At 37.1% G+C, this 20,920-nt stretch overlaps 1 protein-coding gene across 6 annotated transcripts; it reads left to right on the top strand.

Annotated features, from left to right (window-relative positions):
- The first annotated feature begins 731 nt into the window (after positions 1 to 731).
- LOC307129660 (immunoglobulin-like domain containing receptor 2) lies at positions 732 to 20,458 on the top strand. 6 transcript variants are annotated; one of them, XM_079822271.1, is made up of 10 exons: positions 732 to 868; positions 4,783 to 5,112; positions 6,540 to 6,659; positions 12,274 to 12,330; positions 14,003 to 14,149; positions 14,234 to 14,398; positions 15,332 to 15,445; positions 16,043 to 16,241; positions 17,826 to 18,486; positions 19,864 to 20,458. In XM_079822271.1, exons 1-10 carry the CDS (start codon positions 823 to 825, stop codon positions 19,897 to 19,899), a joined length of 1,875 nt encoding a protein of 624 aa, XP_079678397.1. In that variant the 5' UTR covers positions 732 to 822; the 3' UTR covers positions 19,900 to 20,458. The 6 variants fall into 6 exon arrangements, with proteins under 6 accessions (XP_079678397.1, XP_079678400.1, XP_079678402.1 ...); XM_079822274.1 differs by lacking the exon at positions 15,332 to 15,445 and having other exon boundaries at positions 737 to 868; XM_079822272.1 differs by lacking the exon at positions 12,274 to 12,330 and having other exon boundaries at positions 757 to 868.
- The last annotated feature ends 462 nt before the right edge of the window (positions 20,459 to 20,920 follow it).

Genomic DNA, 20,920 nt, shown 5'->3' with positions numbered 1-20,920 from the left:
AATCGAAAAATATATATATATTCATTAAAAATATGACAAGTCTTCCGTACTTTTTTATTGATAATGTTCTCCAAACTGGTGCAATAGTCTTTAGTCTCCTGAAGAAAATGAATACAATTTGGCTTGGACCCTGACCATTTCTTCTTGTGTATATGACATTTTATGAAATAAAAACTTGTACAATAAAAGTAACATTTTTGTAACAATAACTTTCATTGAAATAATACATACATCTAAATTATTTAAATTAAATATAACATCTGTTTTCCCTTCTAATGAAATTTTTCACATCCCAAAAAAATATGTGTATAGGCTACAATTACAAAACAGATGGGTAATAGATTATTTTTCCATTGAATAAAAGTCACAAGAATAATCAATATCTAAATTAAACCTCTCTAACACAATTTTAGCTGGATATATACCATGTAAAATGTAACCGCTCTATACTTTTTACGTTGAATGAATGCAATATATTCCTTAATATATTCCAGTATTTTTCTGAAAGACACATCCACTTTAGAAGATTGGGAGACCGTGGCGGTGCCTGTTATGTAAAGTAGTTTCTGATCGTTCTTTGACAAATATTTCTTTTCAATTATTTATGCATTTTTAATCTAATTACACGTTCAACTCAGCAACAACCATTTAGCCATTTATTTTGGTTTTAGTTGCAATTTTCACAGTTTCTTCCCCCTTTAGTAAAGTGGTACAGTCCGCTCATTCTAACTAGCGCAGAGCAGACGGAGATGAAGCAAGCGAATAACAGTCCGAGAGAAGATGGACTAGATACCTGCAAATTAAACCGCACTAAACTGGATCATGGTTTTGTCACACGGTTTCTGGATTTTATTCATACAATTTTCACGTAAGTTACTCATCTGTTTTACTTTTGATCACGATATAGAGATAGAAAACTGAGACAGACAGCTAAAGCAACAGGTTGAGAGCTTAGAGAACCTGGAGCACGGCTTTATTTTTAGATTGATCACGGGTCCTCGCGACGGTTTTTACTATAATCCATTTACATTAACATCTGATTAAACATTTACAATTTACTAATTTTATGAACATTTTTATATATATATATATATATATTTCAATTACATAGTCTATTTGGCACTTTTTTTAGTGTAAAATGAGTTTGTTATATTCAAAACTACAAGCTAAAAACCAAACTAAATATAATAATAAAATAAATGACTCTTATTTAAATTAAAATGTAGCCTACATCTGTTCAACAATAATATTTATAATTGATTATCGATGATTTTAGAATGGCTTTATATAGGCTACAGACGTAGGCCTATGCTCTTATATAAAAGTACATATAAAAGACTTCACAGCTTAAGATTGTATGAGCCTTCTTTAGTTATACTGCATAGAAAGCATGACGAACATTTGAAACTATTTAACATCCCAAAGTTGTTATTGTGGGAGAGAATTGTGGGAAGTGCTGCTGGAATGTGTGCCAGGGAGTGCAGCTGCATTGTATCACTTCTTGAAGGGTGGATGCAACAGAGACAATACAATATATGATGGTTGTTTTATGAGCAAGTCAGTGGCCAACTTTGTGAACTGATGTGATCTAAAACTACACTTTAAAAAAAATCCCTCTCAGTAGACAGTATATGTGTGAATTTGTATAAATATTGTTGAGAAAAGTTGTTTTGAGCTGTTGAAGAGCGGAATACTATTTGCAATAATATGTAATACACCTCCCTATAATGATTTAGTTAGCATCAGCAGTTCATTAACACATACAATCAAGTAAAGTTTCCTGCTACTAACGGCTTGGTTTAAATCTCTTTAACCTAATTGGGTGTTCATGGATGGCTGAGTCTATGAGTGTATCTTATTGGTGGGACCTCAACACCCCCCTCCTACACTGAGTCTTAGTGTGTGGGGGTTCACCGTAATGCCAAACAATGATTCAAACAGGCAAAAGAGAGGACAAAAGGAGGACCCCATCTACCCTGAACTGAGTATTAATGAATGTAATCAAGAATCGTCGCCTACATTTCCCTCAGCAACATGATCATTCTATACTCAAGTACAGTTGGAAAATGCTCAGGAAGTTGCTCTGTTTCCTCTAAGGCAACAATGAATGAGTGTCTCATCCAGACATCTGTGATGACTGGCAGTTGTATATTTTTATGCTGTGTGCTCCATCCTTTGACGAGAATTAGGGTGTATCTGTGTTTGTGGTAGAGACCTTTGCTCTACTTGCACTAAATTTGATCTTTTTAGAATGTTTAGGTTCCACCCCAAACAGTCAGTGCTACAGACGGTGACGTCTCTACAAAAAAACTACAGCCCCCTCAGCGCCCCCTGCATAGCATGGAATTTAACTTTCTTCACTCACACTTCTCTTTCTGTGTTTCTCACACCAGCAGATCCTCCTCCCGGGTGCTTCTCTGATTTTGTCCAACTTTCTGTTCCATAATCTCCCACACGGCTGGACAAACACACTCTTTCATGCACACACACACACACACGCAAATGCTGACTGACTGGATCCAGATGTTTTTAGGCATTTGTTTTCAGGTCATCTCACCTTGTAATCTCTAACTGATTCCCTTTGGAATGGAGTGACTAAGCATTTCGAAAAGAGGCACTGAGCAAAGAATTTTTTTTTTTTTTTTTTTGATGCACTGGTTAGTTAGGCCTAGTCTGAGAAAGGGCTTTGGGTAATGAACACATGCCTGTCTCTGACACTGTGAAACGTACCATTAGACTCAAACGCCATAATACTAATCATGAACGGGTCAGTAGTCATTACAGTTGCAACTAAAAGCTTACTGTATCTTGGAATTTGCATTACTCTCTTTGCTCGTGGGTGTGTTTGCTGATCCACTAAATTTGACAAAAAGGAAAGGATACAGTTTTGTCTCTAATTTTTACGCATTAAATGCACAAAAACACATTTTGTTGTTGATGAATTAGATATATGACCCTAACAAAATTAACCTACAGCAAAAGTAGCTTCTTTTAAACACCAAATATCAACCAATTAAAGGCACAATATTTTTGGATTTAAATATCCAAAAACCACTCGAACAGTGTTATATATTTTGTTGACTTGTATACTTACATTATCCCAGATGTTTCCAAGAATGTTTAAATACAGAGAAATAAGCAATTTTAACCAGTTTTTAACAGTTTTAACTTGACCAAAAACACTATTTTGTTATAGTGCTACACTACACTGCTTTATTTTTAGTAACAGTAATACAGCATTTTATCCATCATACAATATGTTTTAAAATAACAGGAACACACAGACTTTTTGGGACTTTAGCTTATTCACCATATCCCCCAGAGTTAGATAAGTCCATACATACCATTCTCATCTCTGTGCGTGCCATAATTCTGTCTGACGCACCCGCCCCTAGCCTAGCTTAGCACAAAGACTGGAGGTAAACGGCTCCAGCTAGCCTACTGCTCAATAAGTGACAAAATAGCGGCAACATTTTTTCTATTTACATGTTGTGATGTGTATAGTTACATTGTGTACTAAGGCCGACGGAAAATGAAAAGTTGTGATTTTCTTGGCCGATATGGCTAGGAACTATACTCTCATTCCTGCGTAATGATCAAGGAACTTTGTGCCGTACCATGGGTGCAGCGGCACAGCGATATTATGAAGCACCTGAAAATAGGCTAACTGCCGTCAACATAACCATCATGACAACCTGCTTGCACAGAGAGCGTGCTGGGTACTATTTTCAGGCGCTGCGTAATATCATTGCGCTGCTGCACCCATGTTACGGCAGCAAAGTTCCTCGATTATTACGCAGGACTGAGAGTATAGTTCCTAGTCATATCGGTCTGCGACCTCGTTCAGCTCCCACAGCACTCGGCCCTGCTCTGCTTCATACTACAGTAATGTTAGTAATCTCATCCATGAACTTGATTTCTGCCAGAATCCCATCTTTTCCACCGGCTGTGAGGTGAAGAAGACAACTCAATCTGTGCGTCATCAAGCTATGCCTTTGTTTTAAATAGGCGACGTCTAGAGGCGAAAAACTACATATTGTGCCTCTAATGTGGTGATATGGGGATCAACACAAAAATTGTAGTTGTCCCAACAGTTTTATATGAAAAAAACAAATATGCTGACATTGTAATTGGTTACAGAGATAAACTGGCCATCATGATCAGAGACTTTTAAGTCATTCTGAACACAACAAACTCATACATGCGCCTTGTTATTAGGAGATGCATGACAAACAGAAAGAAAGTGTTCTAAAACAAACAAAAATATGAAACACTTGATACCTCTTAAGCTAAAAAATGTAAAATGGGCACAGACTTACATTTTTTAGCACACGGTTTTCTGTGAAATCTGCAGACTGGCTCTGACTTTCGTTAAAGGGTTAGTTCACCGAAAAATTTATGAGTTTCTTTCTGCTGTTGAACACCAAAGAAGATATTTTTAAGAATATTGGTAACCAGACAGTTGATGGTAGCCATTGACTATCATAGTATTTTTTTTTCTACTATGGAAGTCAATGGCTACCGTCAACCGTCTGGTTACCAACATCCTTCAAAATATCTTATTTTTAGTTCAACAGAAGAAAGAAACTAATACAAGTTTGGAACAACATAAGTGTGAGTAAATGATGACAGAATTAAAAAATAATTAACTAGCGTCGACTACTAGCATCCATACTGCAAAACGGCAAAAATCTAGGCAAAGTGTAATGATGTTGCTGTCATTCGGTAATAATGTTTTTTTTTTTCTCACTATACATTTCTTTCTCTCTTATTTTGGCACAGTTCAGAGTTGCAATGGTGTACAGGTGATTGTGAAAGATGAGAAGAAATTTGCCATGCTGTTCTCCTCCATTGTTCTTCCGTGTCATTACACCACCCACTCCACTCAAACCGCAGTGGTACAGTGGTGGTACAAGTCTTACTGTACAGACCGCACTCGGGATTCCTTCACCTTTCCTGAGTCCATGGGGGTCCGCGTATCTGATCTGGGAGCTACGTCTCATCTGGACTGTTCTGACAAGGGCCGCACGGTCCGCATCGTGGCCTCAGGACAGGGAGCTTCCATGACCTTAGCAGAACACTACAAAGGAAGAGATATCTCCATCATTAACAGTAATGTCTTTGTTGTCTTATAACTGCAATATTTTGCTGGAGGTTGTTTAGCTTCTTTAGATGTGAAGTTAGTATTAGTCAGAATATTGTCATGAATTACCTTATAAACCTTTACAGTTTTTACAGATCAATACGGACACATTGAAATGACAGTATTAGTCAGTTGGAAAAGGAAATTCCAAACTTACCGACTCACAAAGGGGACTTCCATGGTCATTTATTAACTAGATAATTCAACAGGTTAATCTCAAACACAAAATGGTAAAAAAGTCAACAAGTTGGCTAATAGTCAATTAAATAACATCATGATTAGAGGGATTTATGAAGCAACACTGGCATAATAACATATAAGTTACACTTAAAATGTATGAATTTCATTGCATTAGAAAGAAAAAAAAACCCACCAAACTAAGTGGAATTTATTTCAAAGAAAGACATTGATAGTTATGTTTGATAGGTTTAAAACAATGCTGTTCAAAAGTTTCTGGTACTATTTTTTTATGTTTATGAAAGAACTCTTATGCTCACCAAGGCTGCATTTATTGTAATACAAAACAGTAATATTGTGAAATATTATTACAATTTAAAATAACTTTTCTATTTTAATTTTAAAATGCCTTTAGTGTCACATGATCCTTCAGAAATTATTTTAATATGCTATATTAAGTATTATTAGTGTTAAAAACAGTTTGTGGTAGTGTAGTTATTGGGATAAACTACACCTGTGGTTGGGCACCTGTGTGAACTTAAGGGGAACTGACATACATGAGATGAGAAAAGGTCTAGCATAATATGTTTTCAGATGCCACTTTCTTTTTTAATCCAATGACTTCATAAATGACATTTAACGGTGGCTTAATGGCCCAAATACCTCTTGGGGCCACTGTTTAATAAAATCATCTTGTTATATTATTATTAAATTTTGAGCCGTTACACTCAAATCTGCAATTTTGTGTGTAAACCCACTCTCTCCCTAGGAAACCCAGCCGATTGTGCTGTGTTTTCCTGTTCCTTAAATAGGGCTGTTTTTTTCTAGGTCGCACAATGGTCAGGGGGCTGGACCTCATAAAGGTCTCACAAAAGACCCCCACGGCTTTCCTTATCAAACGCAAACACCCTCTCCTCTGACTTTAGCCATCAAAGCTCTCCCTCCTCCAGTCACCTCTCCAACAAAGACTATGAGTGTTCTGACAAAATATTACAGATAGATAATGAGTATGAATGAAGTGTTGTTCTCACTGAATAAAAAACGTTAAGTGCTAAAAGTGACTGATGTTGGCCTAATTCAGATTAAACAAATTACGCAACTGACAGCTAATCAATGTTACAACGTAAACCAAAAACTAAAACTATTAAAACTAAATTAAATTTATTAATTGTTCAGTTTGAGTTAATAATATGGGTATAATATTTCCTGGCCTTTTCAGAAGCAGATCTGCACATTGGACAGCTGCAGTGGGGCGACAGCGGTGTGTATTTCTGTAAGGTGACCATTTCTGATGATCTGGAAGGGAAAAATGAAGACCAGGTGGAGCTACTAGTGCAGGGTGAGTCTCACATCCTTTTCAAAACCTTAATTAACAATACAAAAATGTCAGTTCAGTACCCAGCTAACAGATAACATTCAACTTTAGCTAGGTCTCTCAAAGTTATGAAGAAACATTCTTCAAGTAGGCTAATGTTTTCTTATAGTTTATTTTTATATCTTTCCAGAACTAAGACAAACAGTAACAGTCAACACAGCTTCGTGGGTATTTACATAGATCTTTTTTTCAAAATGTTTCCATAATCGGTTAGTACTAGCACTATATTGAAGCCACAATATGTAATTTTTTGCTGCTAGAGGTTGCTAAAGGTCGACGTGGAAAAAAGGTTCAAAAAAAGGTGTAGCTTGATGACGCCTTGATTTTGGAGAGCTTTTATTATTCCGCAGACAGATGCTTCCGCTTTTTCCAGTCATGTGTAGATCATTATTAGGCATGGTAAAACATGGTACTCACAGTAAATCAAGAAAAGGAGATTTAAACAATTAGACAAACTGTGTTGAGCTATATAACAATGATTTTTTTTCTGTCCAAGAATGTCTCCAAATAGTTGCCTACCTGTCTAATAAAACACATAATAAAAATATATATATATTAAAGCGTCTTTGGTGTTTCCATGGTTTCTACAAAATAAACCTGAAATCGAGGGTAACGGGGGTATGATGTCATTGATAGGTGACGCACAGACACAGTCCGTGTCATGGTTAAAATAGCTTATTTCTCTGGATTTAAACATTCTTGGAAACATTTGGGATAGTGCAAGTACATAAGTCAACAAAATATAATATTGTTCTAGTGGTTTTTGGATATTGTAATCCAAAAATATTTGGTAATACAACAGGTAAACCTACATATACATGCTTATAAACGCACATACATACGTACACATACATACTCTTCCAGTATAAAACATTTGTTCAAAGTTATCTGGTCTTTCATAATGTTCTCAGAGAGTTAGCTCAAAAACATTTAGACAGTCCATGCAACGTTTTTACCTGAAACATTTAGTTGGATGTTCATCTTACATTTTTAAATTGTTACTACTTAAAAAAAAAATGTTACGAGAACATTCAAAGTAACTGTTATATGTTACCTGTCTTGTCAGGACGTTTGTTGTATTTACTGTTTCTTATGCCATGTTTGTAGTTTGTTGTTGTTTTTCATGTTGATTAGTTCTGTAATTCCTTGTCAGTCGATGTTTGCTGTTACATGTAGGCCTAGATGATTTGCGTTCTTCTGTTCCTTGTGTTTCCTAGCTCGTTGTGTTCATTTCTCTCAGTTTATGTTTTATTTGTTCAGATAAACCGTGCACAGATAGATCTGCTTGATGCCTGCCATCTCTTTTGTTCCCCCTAGCATAACAGTAACGTTCCCATTATGTTTGCAATAATGATAATGGAAATGTTCCCTTAACTTTTTTAATGACCAAGAAAGAACGTTCAGAAATAACCTTTTTGGAAACTTAAATGGGAACATATTTTGTTAGATGGGTATAACATGGTTTTCAAAAAGTCTTAACTGTTAAAAATGCTCAAAATAGTGCCAGTAAATGCTGCGCTTTAGGGACTCCCAATAACTGTGATTATTTACATAATTTTCTTTGAAAAAAGTTCCAAAAGTTTTTACTTTTGTGTGTGCATGCTTGGTTGTTGTATCTAAATAATTGTTAATGCCAATCCCTTTCTGAATTCCTGAGTGCACTTACAAGCGCTACCATGGCAACAACTGAACGGCGCATGCTTCTCAACATGGCTCAGATCCTTAATAAGAGAAGCTATTGTTCATTTGTGCCCCGGCAGATCAGGACAACCTCACATATTTTACACGTCCTGGACAGGATCACTGCGGAGAGAAACAATTTGTTTGGTGCTTTGGGACTGACCCCAACAGCATAAGTTATTTCTGTGTCAGCTGGACAAAGCAAAGTCAGACGCCTCATGCCAGACAAAGGGTAAATAACTGGCCGTTATCGACAAGAGCAATATAAGCCACTTCTTAAGCCGTTTCCATGGGAATGAAGGGGGTTTCAGGGGCCAGAGGATGCCAGGGCCTCCAGAACAGTCCTGTGCGGTGAAGAGAAAAATAACATGAGAGGGTTAGAGCTTACAGAGGAGGATCAACGAGAGTGCTAGGAGGAAGTCGCTCCTGCCCTCTGAGTAATCAAGATTTAATTGGTTTATGAAATGGAGAGTGTAATATTTGGTGGTTTAAAAGTTTGACTTTGAACCAGACACTCCCTATTTCATTACACTTGCTGAGTAGTCCAATTTTACTTACAGTTTAGCTCTTCTTGGTTCTTAGTGGTGCATGCTAAAAGCAACCCTATTATTGCTCAGAATTAGGAATTGCACTGTAATTACCAGTAATTTATTACAATACCGTATTCGGAATTTTACTGTGGTATCAATTAGGGTTAGACCGATATATCGGCCGGCCAATGCCGATACATGTAAAAATCGCAAATATCGGCCGGCCGATATATCGGTCTAACCCTAATTGATACCACAGTAAAATTCCGAATACGGTATTGTAATAAATTACTGGTAATTACAGTGCAATTCCTAATTCTGATACAAGGCTTCTGCGTTCGCCGATATTTTTTTTCCTGCATTATTTACAGACAGGCGTCCACAGGCAGCTCTCACCGTCTTCAAACTGTCTTGCTCTCCCTCCCTCGCGCATATTAATCAAAATCAATTGAGAATTGACACAATGGTAAAAGGTCGAAAGACTGAAGTTTCACGTGGAGCACTGGGAGATTTTTTCCTGATTTACCGCTGGTGTTGCTCTACAAGAGATTAAGTTAAATGCACCTATAACCATTAAATGACTAGGTTGTAAATAGTTTTAAAATTAAGTATAGTACAGTCAGTTTGCACTTTATTATGCTGTTTGCTTGTTGATACTGTGTGCAATAGTGTAATAATTTTATTTATGCTTAAATATTTATTTTCAGAATTTATTTAAATTAAGAATTTTATTTTTAATTTATCTCCAAATATCGGCTCAAGAAAATCGGCAGCCCATATCGGTCATCGGCTAAGGCTGATGAAAAAAAATCGGTATCGGCATCGGCACTAAAAAATCCATATCGGTCGATCCCTAGTATCAATACAGTTTTACTGTGAAATCAAAATGTCAAAGAAATCTCAACTGTTTAGAATAATAACCGATTTGTGACACAGTAATTTGTTATTGTACCTAAGCAAATACCCTCATTTTTATAGGTAACACATAGAAATTACTGTGGAAAAAAGTTGGCTATTATTGGGGCGGCAGTGGTTCAGTGGTTCATGTAGGTTGTCTACAAACCGGAAGGTTGGTGGTTCGATCCCCGGTTCCACCTGACCAAGTGTCGAGGTGTCCATGAGCAAGACACCTAACCCCAGCTGCTCCCGATGAGCTGGATGGCGCCTTGCATGGCTGACACCGCCGTCGGTGTGTGAATGGGTGAATGTGAGGCAATGTGTAAAGCGCTTTGGATGGCCATTGGTCTGTTAAAAGCGCTATATAAATGCAGTCCATTTACCATATTATTAAGTTTCGTTTGATGTTTTGGTGACAAGTATTTCCTTTATGTGGGAACCCTATTTTCTCTTAATTCTCTTAATTAATTTTCCCAGTCGACATAAAATTGTTAGAGAACACATTTGGTTGTAGGGTATATTACATGCAAAAGCGGATAGTTCCCCCCCAAAATAGAAATTCTGTCATCATTCCAAATCTGTATTACTGTCTTTCTTCTTTGAATAAAAAAGGTGACATTTTGAAAAATATCACATTGTTAATTTGGGCCCCATGGTCTTTCATTTTATGGGCAAAAACAATATATCCTGTTTTGTGTTCCACAGAACAAAAAAGTCATACAAACTTTGGGTGAACTATCCCTTTAAGTCTGATAATAACTTGCAATCTACACTAGACAGAGCTGTCTCTCTCCTCATGTCTCTACCTCTCTTCATGAGGTTCCCTTTACTCTCAGGTTACGGTTCGTTTAATGACTGTAACGGAGGAGTAGAGGGGATGGAGGTGGATATTATTTTTCCTCTTCCTGTCTGCCAGCTAAGCATTTCCTGTCACTCAGGGATAAATCTGCTCTGACAGTGGGCAGATTTGTTTACAACACCCTCAAATTCAGTTTAAAGACTTGCAGCTTTTTGTTAAGACTCATAGAAGACAGATCTTTTCTTCCGTGTTGTGACGTACAACCGAGTTATTGGTTCTATCCATCAGTTGTTGATTGAATGGAGGCGGATCTAAATGCGAGCTTGTGGTCGATTGTAAGATAGGGGTGGAGTTTAAACAGACTAAATGATTGGAGAAGTCCAGCTCATGTCACAAGAGAGAAAATGGAGTTTTGTTAGTTTGGATATTTTGAGGTTAAAATAAAAAATAACTTAATCATATTCACTGATAAATTGTTCCCAATAAGATCAATAACATACATTTAGAAAATAGATAGGTGAATTTTCATTTCATGCTAACATTAACGATTGAGATTCGGTGTCCTGCACACTTGTTGCGTTATGAATTGTATTCAGACATAGGTCTTAGGCTAAACATTGAGGCCAGTTTGGTGAGAATGCTCTTTATTTTTGGCAGTGTGCCAGCCACAAAGTATACTCAGTGTAAAATAGACTGTACATGTAAGGCCACCCCTTCATTTCTCTTTCAGGGAAGATCTTTGTTGAAGGTAATTGGACAGTGCTCTGGGACACCTTTTAATTCCAAACAATGCCAACACTGTCTCCATGGTGATGACGTACTCTTGCCCCCTTTCAAGATGGTTAATGAGGCTGTGTGATTAATTAGTCTCCCATATTCCTCCGCTGTCTCTCCCACTGAAGCCCCCTCTACCTCATCTCTTTCCCACTCTCCCTGTCCGTGCACATTAGTGAACCTGATCTGTGCTCAGGCCAAATATAAATACTGCACGAATGTACCCATCTACATTAGCATAAACCCTGGGAACCAGAAACATGTCAACATATCATTACTGTCAGTAACCACTACAGAAACACAGCACTGGCCTAAAATTAGTTATTCATCCACAGAGGATTATGACCTTTCACCTTTACTTGGCATGTGTCAGGGACTGCAAACAAACACAGATACACTCATATGCACACCTATGCACTTACACTACCAATCAAATGTTTGGACACACCTATGCATTATTGGTTATTCAGGGTTTTTTATATTATAGAATAATAATACAGTCATCAAAACTATGAAGTAACAAAATTGGAAGTATAGGGATTATGCAGTGACCAAAATTGTTATCCACTCATGCTTACAAAACCAGTTGAGAAACATAAATTCAGTGAATTGTGTCCAGACTTTTGAATGACACTGTATGTAGATGCAGACTTATACGTTTGTATTCTTTAATACAAAATCAGACATAGTACCTACTTGATTTAGTCTGAACTGACAAAAAAGGCCAATCAAAGTCATCAAATCTGCTTTCAACTTGCATTTTTGATTAATCCACAGACACTAACAGTGTAACTTTTTCCATAATAACACACACAAGCCTTTACCCACTGCCCTAAACTTTGAACTTTCACTTGCTGCCCACTGTTGCCGTTTATATCTGATCTTCTCCCTTCTCCAGGTAGGACAGGTGTGCTGGATGACATCCTGCCTGAGTTTGATTTGGAGATTATGCCAGGTACGCCTGCCATACCTCTTTCTCCCCCTTTCCTTTTCAGTGGGTGCTCTCACACAGGCCCTTTCTGTTAATCTGCTTTATCCTCTTCTGCAATCAGCAAACTCTAAAATGCTCCAATCTGATCTCTTCATTCTGAAAATTAAAAAACAACAAATAATAATTAAAAAACTTAGGGTACAATTATCATATATGAATAGAATAGAATAATAGTAGGACAGTCTTCAAAGCTATGAAGTAACACAATTAGAAGTATAGGGATTATGCAGTGACCAAAATAGTTATCCACTCATGTTTACAAATCTAATTTCAAGTATGCAAGTGTCATAAGAAACATAAATTCAGTGAATTGTGTCAGGACTTTTGACTGGGACCGTACTGTATATGCATGAGCTAATGCATTATATATTACTGCATAGCTGTAAGTAACTAATCACATTATTGCTACTTTTTTATGTAACACTATAGTTACTTTTCTCACCCTGTGCCGAGGCTTTCTCTCTTCCAAAATGCTAGCACTATTGCTTGCAGTTTTTTTTATTTTATTCTAAGCCACTTGCGTTAAAGACAGCTTCATTTATAATAATTGGAGCGATAATTTTGCTGCATCGAATCATGCCGCTCACTTGCACGCTGTCACACACACCAAATTATGAGAGGAAAGGTTTTCAACAGTTTTTGATGGTAAAAAAGTGAAGTAAATTTAAAAATAACACTTTTACTCATTTTAAAAGGGCATTATGTTGGGCTGGGTAAAAATACAGATTTTCTGATGAATCGATATTCTTTTGAACAATCTCGAATCATCGATGTGCCATTGTTTCCTGCACTGCTTTTCAGTAACGACACACCCCTGGCCTGCTGTTATGTCTACAGCCCACTGTAAAAGAAGTCATATTTTTATCCGTGTTTTTAGTCCGAATCGATTGTGATAAAAAGGCAGTGTACCGCGAAATAATGGCATGAAAATGCGTCACTTGTATTTGCAGGCTCCAAGCAACACTTGAAGAACAGTGCAGTCCGATTCACTAAAATTACTCTTATGAAGCGGTTCTTTTTAGTGAATCAGTAACATGCAGCGGAACCAGTATCGTCCCATTCACAAACAAATTACTTTTTTAATGAACCCTTCAGAGAGGCTCATGAACTTCGTTTGAATCAGTCTGATGGATACGTCAGAGATCAGAAACATCAAGTTTCACTTTTAGTAATAAATGCGTAAGCAAAATGGACATTATGACTTAAATATCAAATCTGGAATCTAAATGAGAATTTGTATTGATGCCCAGCCCTGGTATTATGGCGTAAATTCATAAACAAACTTGTTACTTTGCTCTTTACTTCCAAAAAGTAATTGAATGTCTTGTTACCTTGTCATGGCTTAAGTGCTCAGAGACATAAATATGAACATTCTTGTGAATGTACAGTATCTGTGTTAAGGAAAAGGTCCGTAATGTATGCCGTTGGAATTTCAACACCACACCCAGAGGAAATTCATCATTAGGTCCTTTGAGATAAGAGGTTCTGCATCATTCACACTCTCCCTTGTGGTTGGTCATGATCAGAGACTTCACATCCTGTGGGCACAAATTATTTGAGGACAGCACTTCCTTCAGGATCTGCTTGTGCCACGGAAACCAAGTTTCCTGATGAGTCTTTCTTGTCTCCCTTTTAGAGTGGGTGTTTGTGGGAGTTGTCGTCCTTGGTAGCGTTCTCTTCCTGTTGTTGGTTGGGATCTGCTGGTGCCAGTGTTGCCCTCACTCCTGCTGTTGTTATGTACGCTGTTGCTGCTGTCCTGATACATGTTGCTGTCCAAAACACTGTGAGTACACAAACACACAGATGCATACTGGCTTGTTCGCATTCACAACCTGAAAAAAAAAAACATTCCCTTTTGCCTTCTCAGTATATGAAGCAGGGAAGATGGCAAAGAGCGGCCAACCTCCACAGATTGCCATGTATCAACCTTACTACGTTCCTGGTGTTCCTGTTGTCCCTCCAGCCGCTCCATCCATCATTGAACCCAAGTTGTCTACAGTGCCTCCTTCAGTAGAAAACAATATAGCTGGAGGTAAGTGAAAATACAAAAGCATGCAAGTCTTTTCTTTTTCTTTAAACACATCTGTCCGATGCCTGTCTAGTGAAAATGCATCTGCATTTGATTGAACAACTTATGTCTGCATCATCTAACTCGAATCAAACTCGACTAACATCATCTTCAGCTGGTAGCCTACTATAAGTTTTGTCTTCTTGGAAAAAAAACTGGCTATGGTATTTCAAATTGGAAGGAAATGTGGTTGGATGAGACGAGAGTGTTTGCTGTATTTGAGTATGTTTGTGAACATGAGCTAACAACATTAGACAAAGACATTTTGAAGATGGTGACAGTGAAACAAAGCTAGCTGGTATTGCGAAGGTAGCAGTTATTTTGTCTATGAGATTGGTGAATGGACCCTGAAGGGGGAATTGGTTCTTTTCATGCATGTATGGCATTTTTAAACTTGGTTGGTAAAGAAATAAAGAAATAGTTTATGGTTTATAAGTTGCGTTTGAAGTTCTTTACTAACATATCAATTTATTATATTTAACTATTGTTTTAACATTTAATTTTATGAAACAGGAAACATTTTAAAAAGTGTTTATTTCTCAATTTAAATTATTTATTTATTTAAATGTAAAAAGAAAATTAATTAATACATTCCTTCATTTTATTTTTAAGTGCTTCTCCCAATCCGCCGTAGTTATACTAGCTGAGTTGGATTGCAGGTGGTACGTGAAGACAGGGTTTTGTGCTACAGCAGGCTAAAATGGAACAGTTTAATAAAATCGAATAATTACATAAATACAGTACGCAATATTCTAAAAATGTTTGCATGCTTCTGTAAAGGTCCACAATAATAACTAAGTACCCAGTGAGTGTTACGTGCGTGTGTTTTAACCTTAAATTAGTGTGTGTGGAAATATGGACACAGTAGCAACACACAGGTCATGTGTGTGCCCGCAGTGCGCAGTGGCTATCGACTCCAGGCCAGTCAGGGTCAGGACGCTATGAAGGTTGTGTACTACGTAGAGAGGGACCTGCCGCAGTTCCACCCTACCAAGGGGGCCAGTCATCCATGTAAGCCTGTATGCAGTCAGCATGTTTCTATACTGTGTATTTGTGTGTGTGAAAAAGGAAGGCTGAATTTTAATCTATGCTGAGTCAGTGAAAAGCTATGCAACAATGGTCAAGTGACACCTGATGTGACACACCACATGTGGTTTATGCAACAATAGCAGCACTAAATTGAAGTGCAAAAATAATGATTGTTTCCAATCTAAACTCACCCATGGACTTGCCTTTTTACATTCATGGGATAGTTCACCCAAAAAATGGAAATCATTTTTCATTTTGTTCCAAAACCCATAAATTTTTTTTAGTCTTCTGTGGAACACAAAATAAGATATCTTGAAGAATGTCACATTTGGTATACGAAAGTCACACGTTTAGAACAGATAATGACAGATGTTCATTTTTAGATGAACTATCCCTTTAAAATCAATCTGTGATTGTGCATGCTTCTTGATCTAAATTCATAATATTCTAACCAAGTACATCATTTCTGCCATTTATAGATTTTCTGCTACAGGCTATGGACAATGGCAATAGATTTGTGTTGTTATCGTAAAAGAAAAGCAGAACATCAAGTCCATAATGATGTCATTGTGTCAGCAGCTGGCAGCCTATCAGAACTGAGCTCTCTGCATGATGGCGACATAGACTTCAGGCAGACCTATCGGCAAGTCCAGAGGAAGGCACTACCACCCATCAGTGACCACATTGAGGTGGCGCATCTTAGAACAGCATCGATTGGCCATGGGCTCCGCCCCTCACATTATCAGAGCAATCACTCTCTGGATGAGCATGACAACAGGTACAATTTGAGTGTGTGTGCATGACCTAATAATTTAGCAAAGGGGTTTTCAAATTGGGTGTTAGGTGGTCTGTGTCTCACATAACATTTTCAAATAAATCTCCATTCATAAAAGATGGAGTAAATGTATTCTGGTTTTCAACAATAATATGAAATGTTTCTTGAGCAGCAAATCAGCATATTAGAATGATTTCTAAAGGATCATGTGACACTGAAGACTAGAGTAATGATGCTGAAAATTCAGCTTTGCCATCACAGGAATACATTCTAACATTAGCATTTTAAATATAATTTTTTTTAAATATATCCAAATAGAAAATATTTTAAATTGTAATAATATTGCTATTTTTACTGTATTTTTAATTGATGAGGTTGATAATTGTGTTGATGAGGGTAAAAGACTTCTTTAAAAACATTTAAATTATTTCAATGGTGTATAAAGACCTTACATACATGCTTTTATTACTTTAGAATGTGGCATTTCTATCTACACCGCGGTTCTCCTTACAGTGAAGTCGCCATTTTGCGCCGCCATGTTTCTATAGTATCCCTAAATGGACAAACTAATCTACAGAGCGCTAGCTACTCTCTGCTGTCTCAGACGATGACATCTGTGTCCTGTGTCGGTCACCGAAAGGGAGGGGTGAGCAGTGGACGGTCGCAATTCGCCACCTCACCACTAGATGCCGCTAAAATTTACACATTGAACCTTTAATATTTATCCATTTCTGGTCATAATTTGGAGACAATGATCATATGAAACGTTTTGCCATGCTGCTTATATTTATTACGCAGTAAAATGCCCCATCCCACGCCCAAAACCAGTCAGCTGTGGATGAGAATCCAGAACAAGGACTGGTGGACGTTGTCCTGCTCCACTTCACAGACGCTGAGTGAAAGGATAATTTTAGCGGGACACTCATTTATATGACACTTTATTCAACAGGAAGAACAGCTTGTTCCGCGCGTCATACGTCATTACGCTATCTCTACGTAATTGCACATGCACAGTCCTTTCTGTTTCGGTTTACATGTTCTCTCGATCGGATTAAGAAAGGAATAAACCACCCCTTCCAATTGGATCAAAATTTAATTCGGATCAAGCTCAATCGTATCGATTAAGGTGTTTACATGAAGGTTTTCAGTCCGATTGAGCCGTCAATCCGACTACTAAGGGATTATTCGTTTGCATATAAACGTAGCCATTGTAGAAAATGAAGTTATAATTCTAATTGGAAAAGACACTGGTGCTTTTTTTTTTCTTTTAATTTTCAATACTGTAAATCTGCTTGCTTTAACGAAATACATAGTATATGGTAGTATATAAACTTGACTTGATTGAAGTGCCAAATTGGAGAGCTTGTGCAAACATATCCTCATTGCTATGATCAGACGCTTGCTTAACTTCTGTTTTCTCACCGTTGTCAATTCTTGTTGTTTATTTTGTTGTTGAAAGTGTGCAGCACATTTTTACATATTCATCTAAATACCACTCTCAGAATTTGAGCATTTGAACTTTGCCGTGAGTATACCGGGTCTTTAGTGTATATGTGTGCACTAATAATACCATGACTGTTTGTGCAGGTGGAACTGTCGCTCTGAGCACCTGCCTCGCAAAGCCTTTGACGGTAGAGGGCGCACGGGGTCACTAGATGAGCTGGAAGAGTTTGCTATTTCGTATGGCCCACACAGTCGACGAAGAGGTGACTTTCGTGGACCTCAGCGAGACTTTGAAATGGGTCCAAGGTTGCGGGACCATCCCACGTCATACCGAGACGGGCCACGTTATACTCGTGATGATGACGATAACCACTGGCGTCGTCGAGGCTCGCCACCTTCCCCACCAAAAAGGCGCGACACAGGCGGCAGTGAGCGTTATGTTGCTCGTCAGAGGTCGTATGACGATACCTACCTGAACACTCTACTGGAGCGCAAGGCTAGAGGCCACGGAGAGCGGGGTGGGAGGGCTGATGATGACAGCGACACACCCTCAAAAGGCAGTTCCAAGAAGAGCAGTGACTGTTATCAAAGCAGATCACCTAGCAACCGCCCCGAGGAGGATGATCCTTTACCTCCGTACACTGAGAGGGAGGTGGAGAGGTTTAGAACTGAAGAGCTTATAGGGAGAGAACGGTACAGGACTGTTGATCCGGCCATGCGCCCTTTTTCATACACACGTCCGGCTCAAGGACTGTCCCATACTCTACAGGAGCATAGGGAGGACAGGGACAAACACAGGAAATTGGTGAGTTACTTATAACGGTCTGCCCTGGTTTTTGTACATTGAAGGGTGAAACAAACAAGCCTAAAAAGAAGGCATGATTGAGATTCCATTAATATGAAATGTAAAACCCCAAATGTTAAAGAACACAAATAAATGTTCTGTTCTTGAAAACAAGCTGTATCTTGTCAACAAAAACCCATCTCAGCTCACCAACCATGTATGATTCATTCATATTTACATAATTGCTAAAAAATGCTAAAGGGCAAAAATAAAATTTACATATTAAACTTGTTCTTACAGCTTCAGAATTTAGGGAGCTACTAGACCGGGTAAAATTATGATGTTATGATTTTGTTATGTTAAACAGAATTCCCCAATTCCTCAGACTTACAGTTTTAGATTACTGTTAATAAGCACTGGAGAAATGGCTGATGAAAATTCAGCTTTGCCATCACAGGAATAAATTACATTTGAAAATATATTAAATTAGAAAACTGTTATTTTTAATTATAATAATATTTTACAATATTGCGTTTAAAAAACAAAACAAATGAATTTAGCCTTGGTGAGATTAAGAGACTTCTTTCAAAAGCATTAAAAAATCTTGCTGACCCAAACTTCTGAATGGTAGTGTATATAACAAGTGAGGTAACATTTTACAATAAGGTTCGTTAGTTAACATTAGTTAACTACATTAGTTAACATGAACTAATAATGAACTGCACTTATAAAGTATTTATTTATCTTACTTATTTATTTCAACATTTACTAATGCTTTGCACTGTGCACTAACATGAACAAACCATGAACAGCTGTATTTTTATTAACTTACTTTAACAAAGATTAACTAATGCTGAACTGTTGTTCATGGTTAGTTGTTAACTAATACATTAACTAATGTTAACTAATTCAACCTTATTGTAGTGTTACCATAAAAGAATATAGAAATAAAGCTTTATTTCTTGCAATTGTGACTTTATATCTCACAATGTGACTATTTCTTATTTTATCTCACAAATAGCGTTTTATATTTTTAAATCCGAAGAAACATGCTTCCATAGATTAGACATACTCTAGAATCTTTTTTATTTTTTGTATTTTTATGTCATTTGTTTTCCAAAGAGTGACTGAATGTGAATATGAAATTATTTTAATTGTACAGTATGTTACTTTGTGTATGCTGAAATGTAAATCATATTCTTTACAAGAATGTATGTTTTTGAATCATCAAAAAGTTTGATTTCTCAGGCAGGTTTTATGTGTTTGTTCCGTTTGCCTGAATGTGTCATAAATGGCATCACTAACTCTAATGGGCTCTAAGTACTGCACTACGCTGGCACACTAACAACGCGTCATACTAATGGTGTCTAATGTGTGGCTCTTGGTGTTTTTTAACAGACCACTCATCTAAGCAGAGACTCTCTAATTGTGTGACGTCTTCAGACTGAGCTGACATCATACTAATAACATCACCATCAAGCTGAAGAGAAATGCCCTGACACTTAAGCATCAATCAGTCAGCAAGACACATTTTATGCAGGATCACACAGACAAGAAGAGCTTGAGAACTTTTGCTGGTCAAGGGCAAGAACATAGTGTGTGTGTGTCTGTTTTTATTGTCTATATTGTTTAATTATGACCTACTTTCTTCATTAGTCCTCGAGACTGCCGCTGCACTAAAGTTATGTCAAAAAGGACTTTAAAATGGTTCAGATGATATTCAAGTGTTATAAACATTCCTTGGTATTTTGTATATCTTCAGTACTGTAAGGAGACACTGTCTCTGATATTTCAATATGGCCTTTGTTTGCACTGTACTACATTTGTGTCAGTGTTAACCAGTTGGCTGACTCTCAAGGGAAGCATGAATGTTTGTGCTTGTTATAATGTGCCATTTATTTGTATTCCATGGTTTTAAAATATTTTTTTATATGAGAGTCAAAGATGAAAAGGGGTTTTCAAGCATCAAAAAATAAAAGTGTAATACAGCTTTAAATGTTGGGGTTTTTTTTCTCCATACATTAGAATGTGTCTAATTCTATATATTTTGATATGGATATCATACATTTTTTACCATAATTTACACACCCACTAAAATGTCATTCTGTGTAACAATAGTTTATATGCCAAAAAATATTATTTTTTTATTTAAACAAGAATCATTTGATGACCAATTGACCAATGACTAATTTTAGGATCACAATGAGGCCCCCAAATACTAACTGTAATTTTTAAATCTTTACACTTTACCAGTATCCTTCAAACGGTAAAACTTTACAATAAGGTTGTATTAGTTAATGCACTAGTTAACATGAACTAACCATGAAACAACACATCTGTTCAGCATTAGTTCATCTTTGTTAACGTTAGTTCATAAAAATCCAGCTGTTCATGGTTTATTCATGTTAGTTCACAGTGCATTAACTAATGTTAACAAGATTTTAATAATGCATTA

The sequence above is a fragment of the Gobio gobio genome (genome assembly GCF_949357685.1).
Source record: "Gobio gobio genome assembly, chromosome: 7".
Classification (NCBI taxonomy): Eukaryota; Metazoa; Chordata; class Actinopteri; order Cypriniformes; family Gobionidae; genus Gobio; species Gobio gobio.
Note: the sequence above shows the minus strand (reverse complement) of the source record. Positions and strands in the feature narration are given on the sequence as shown.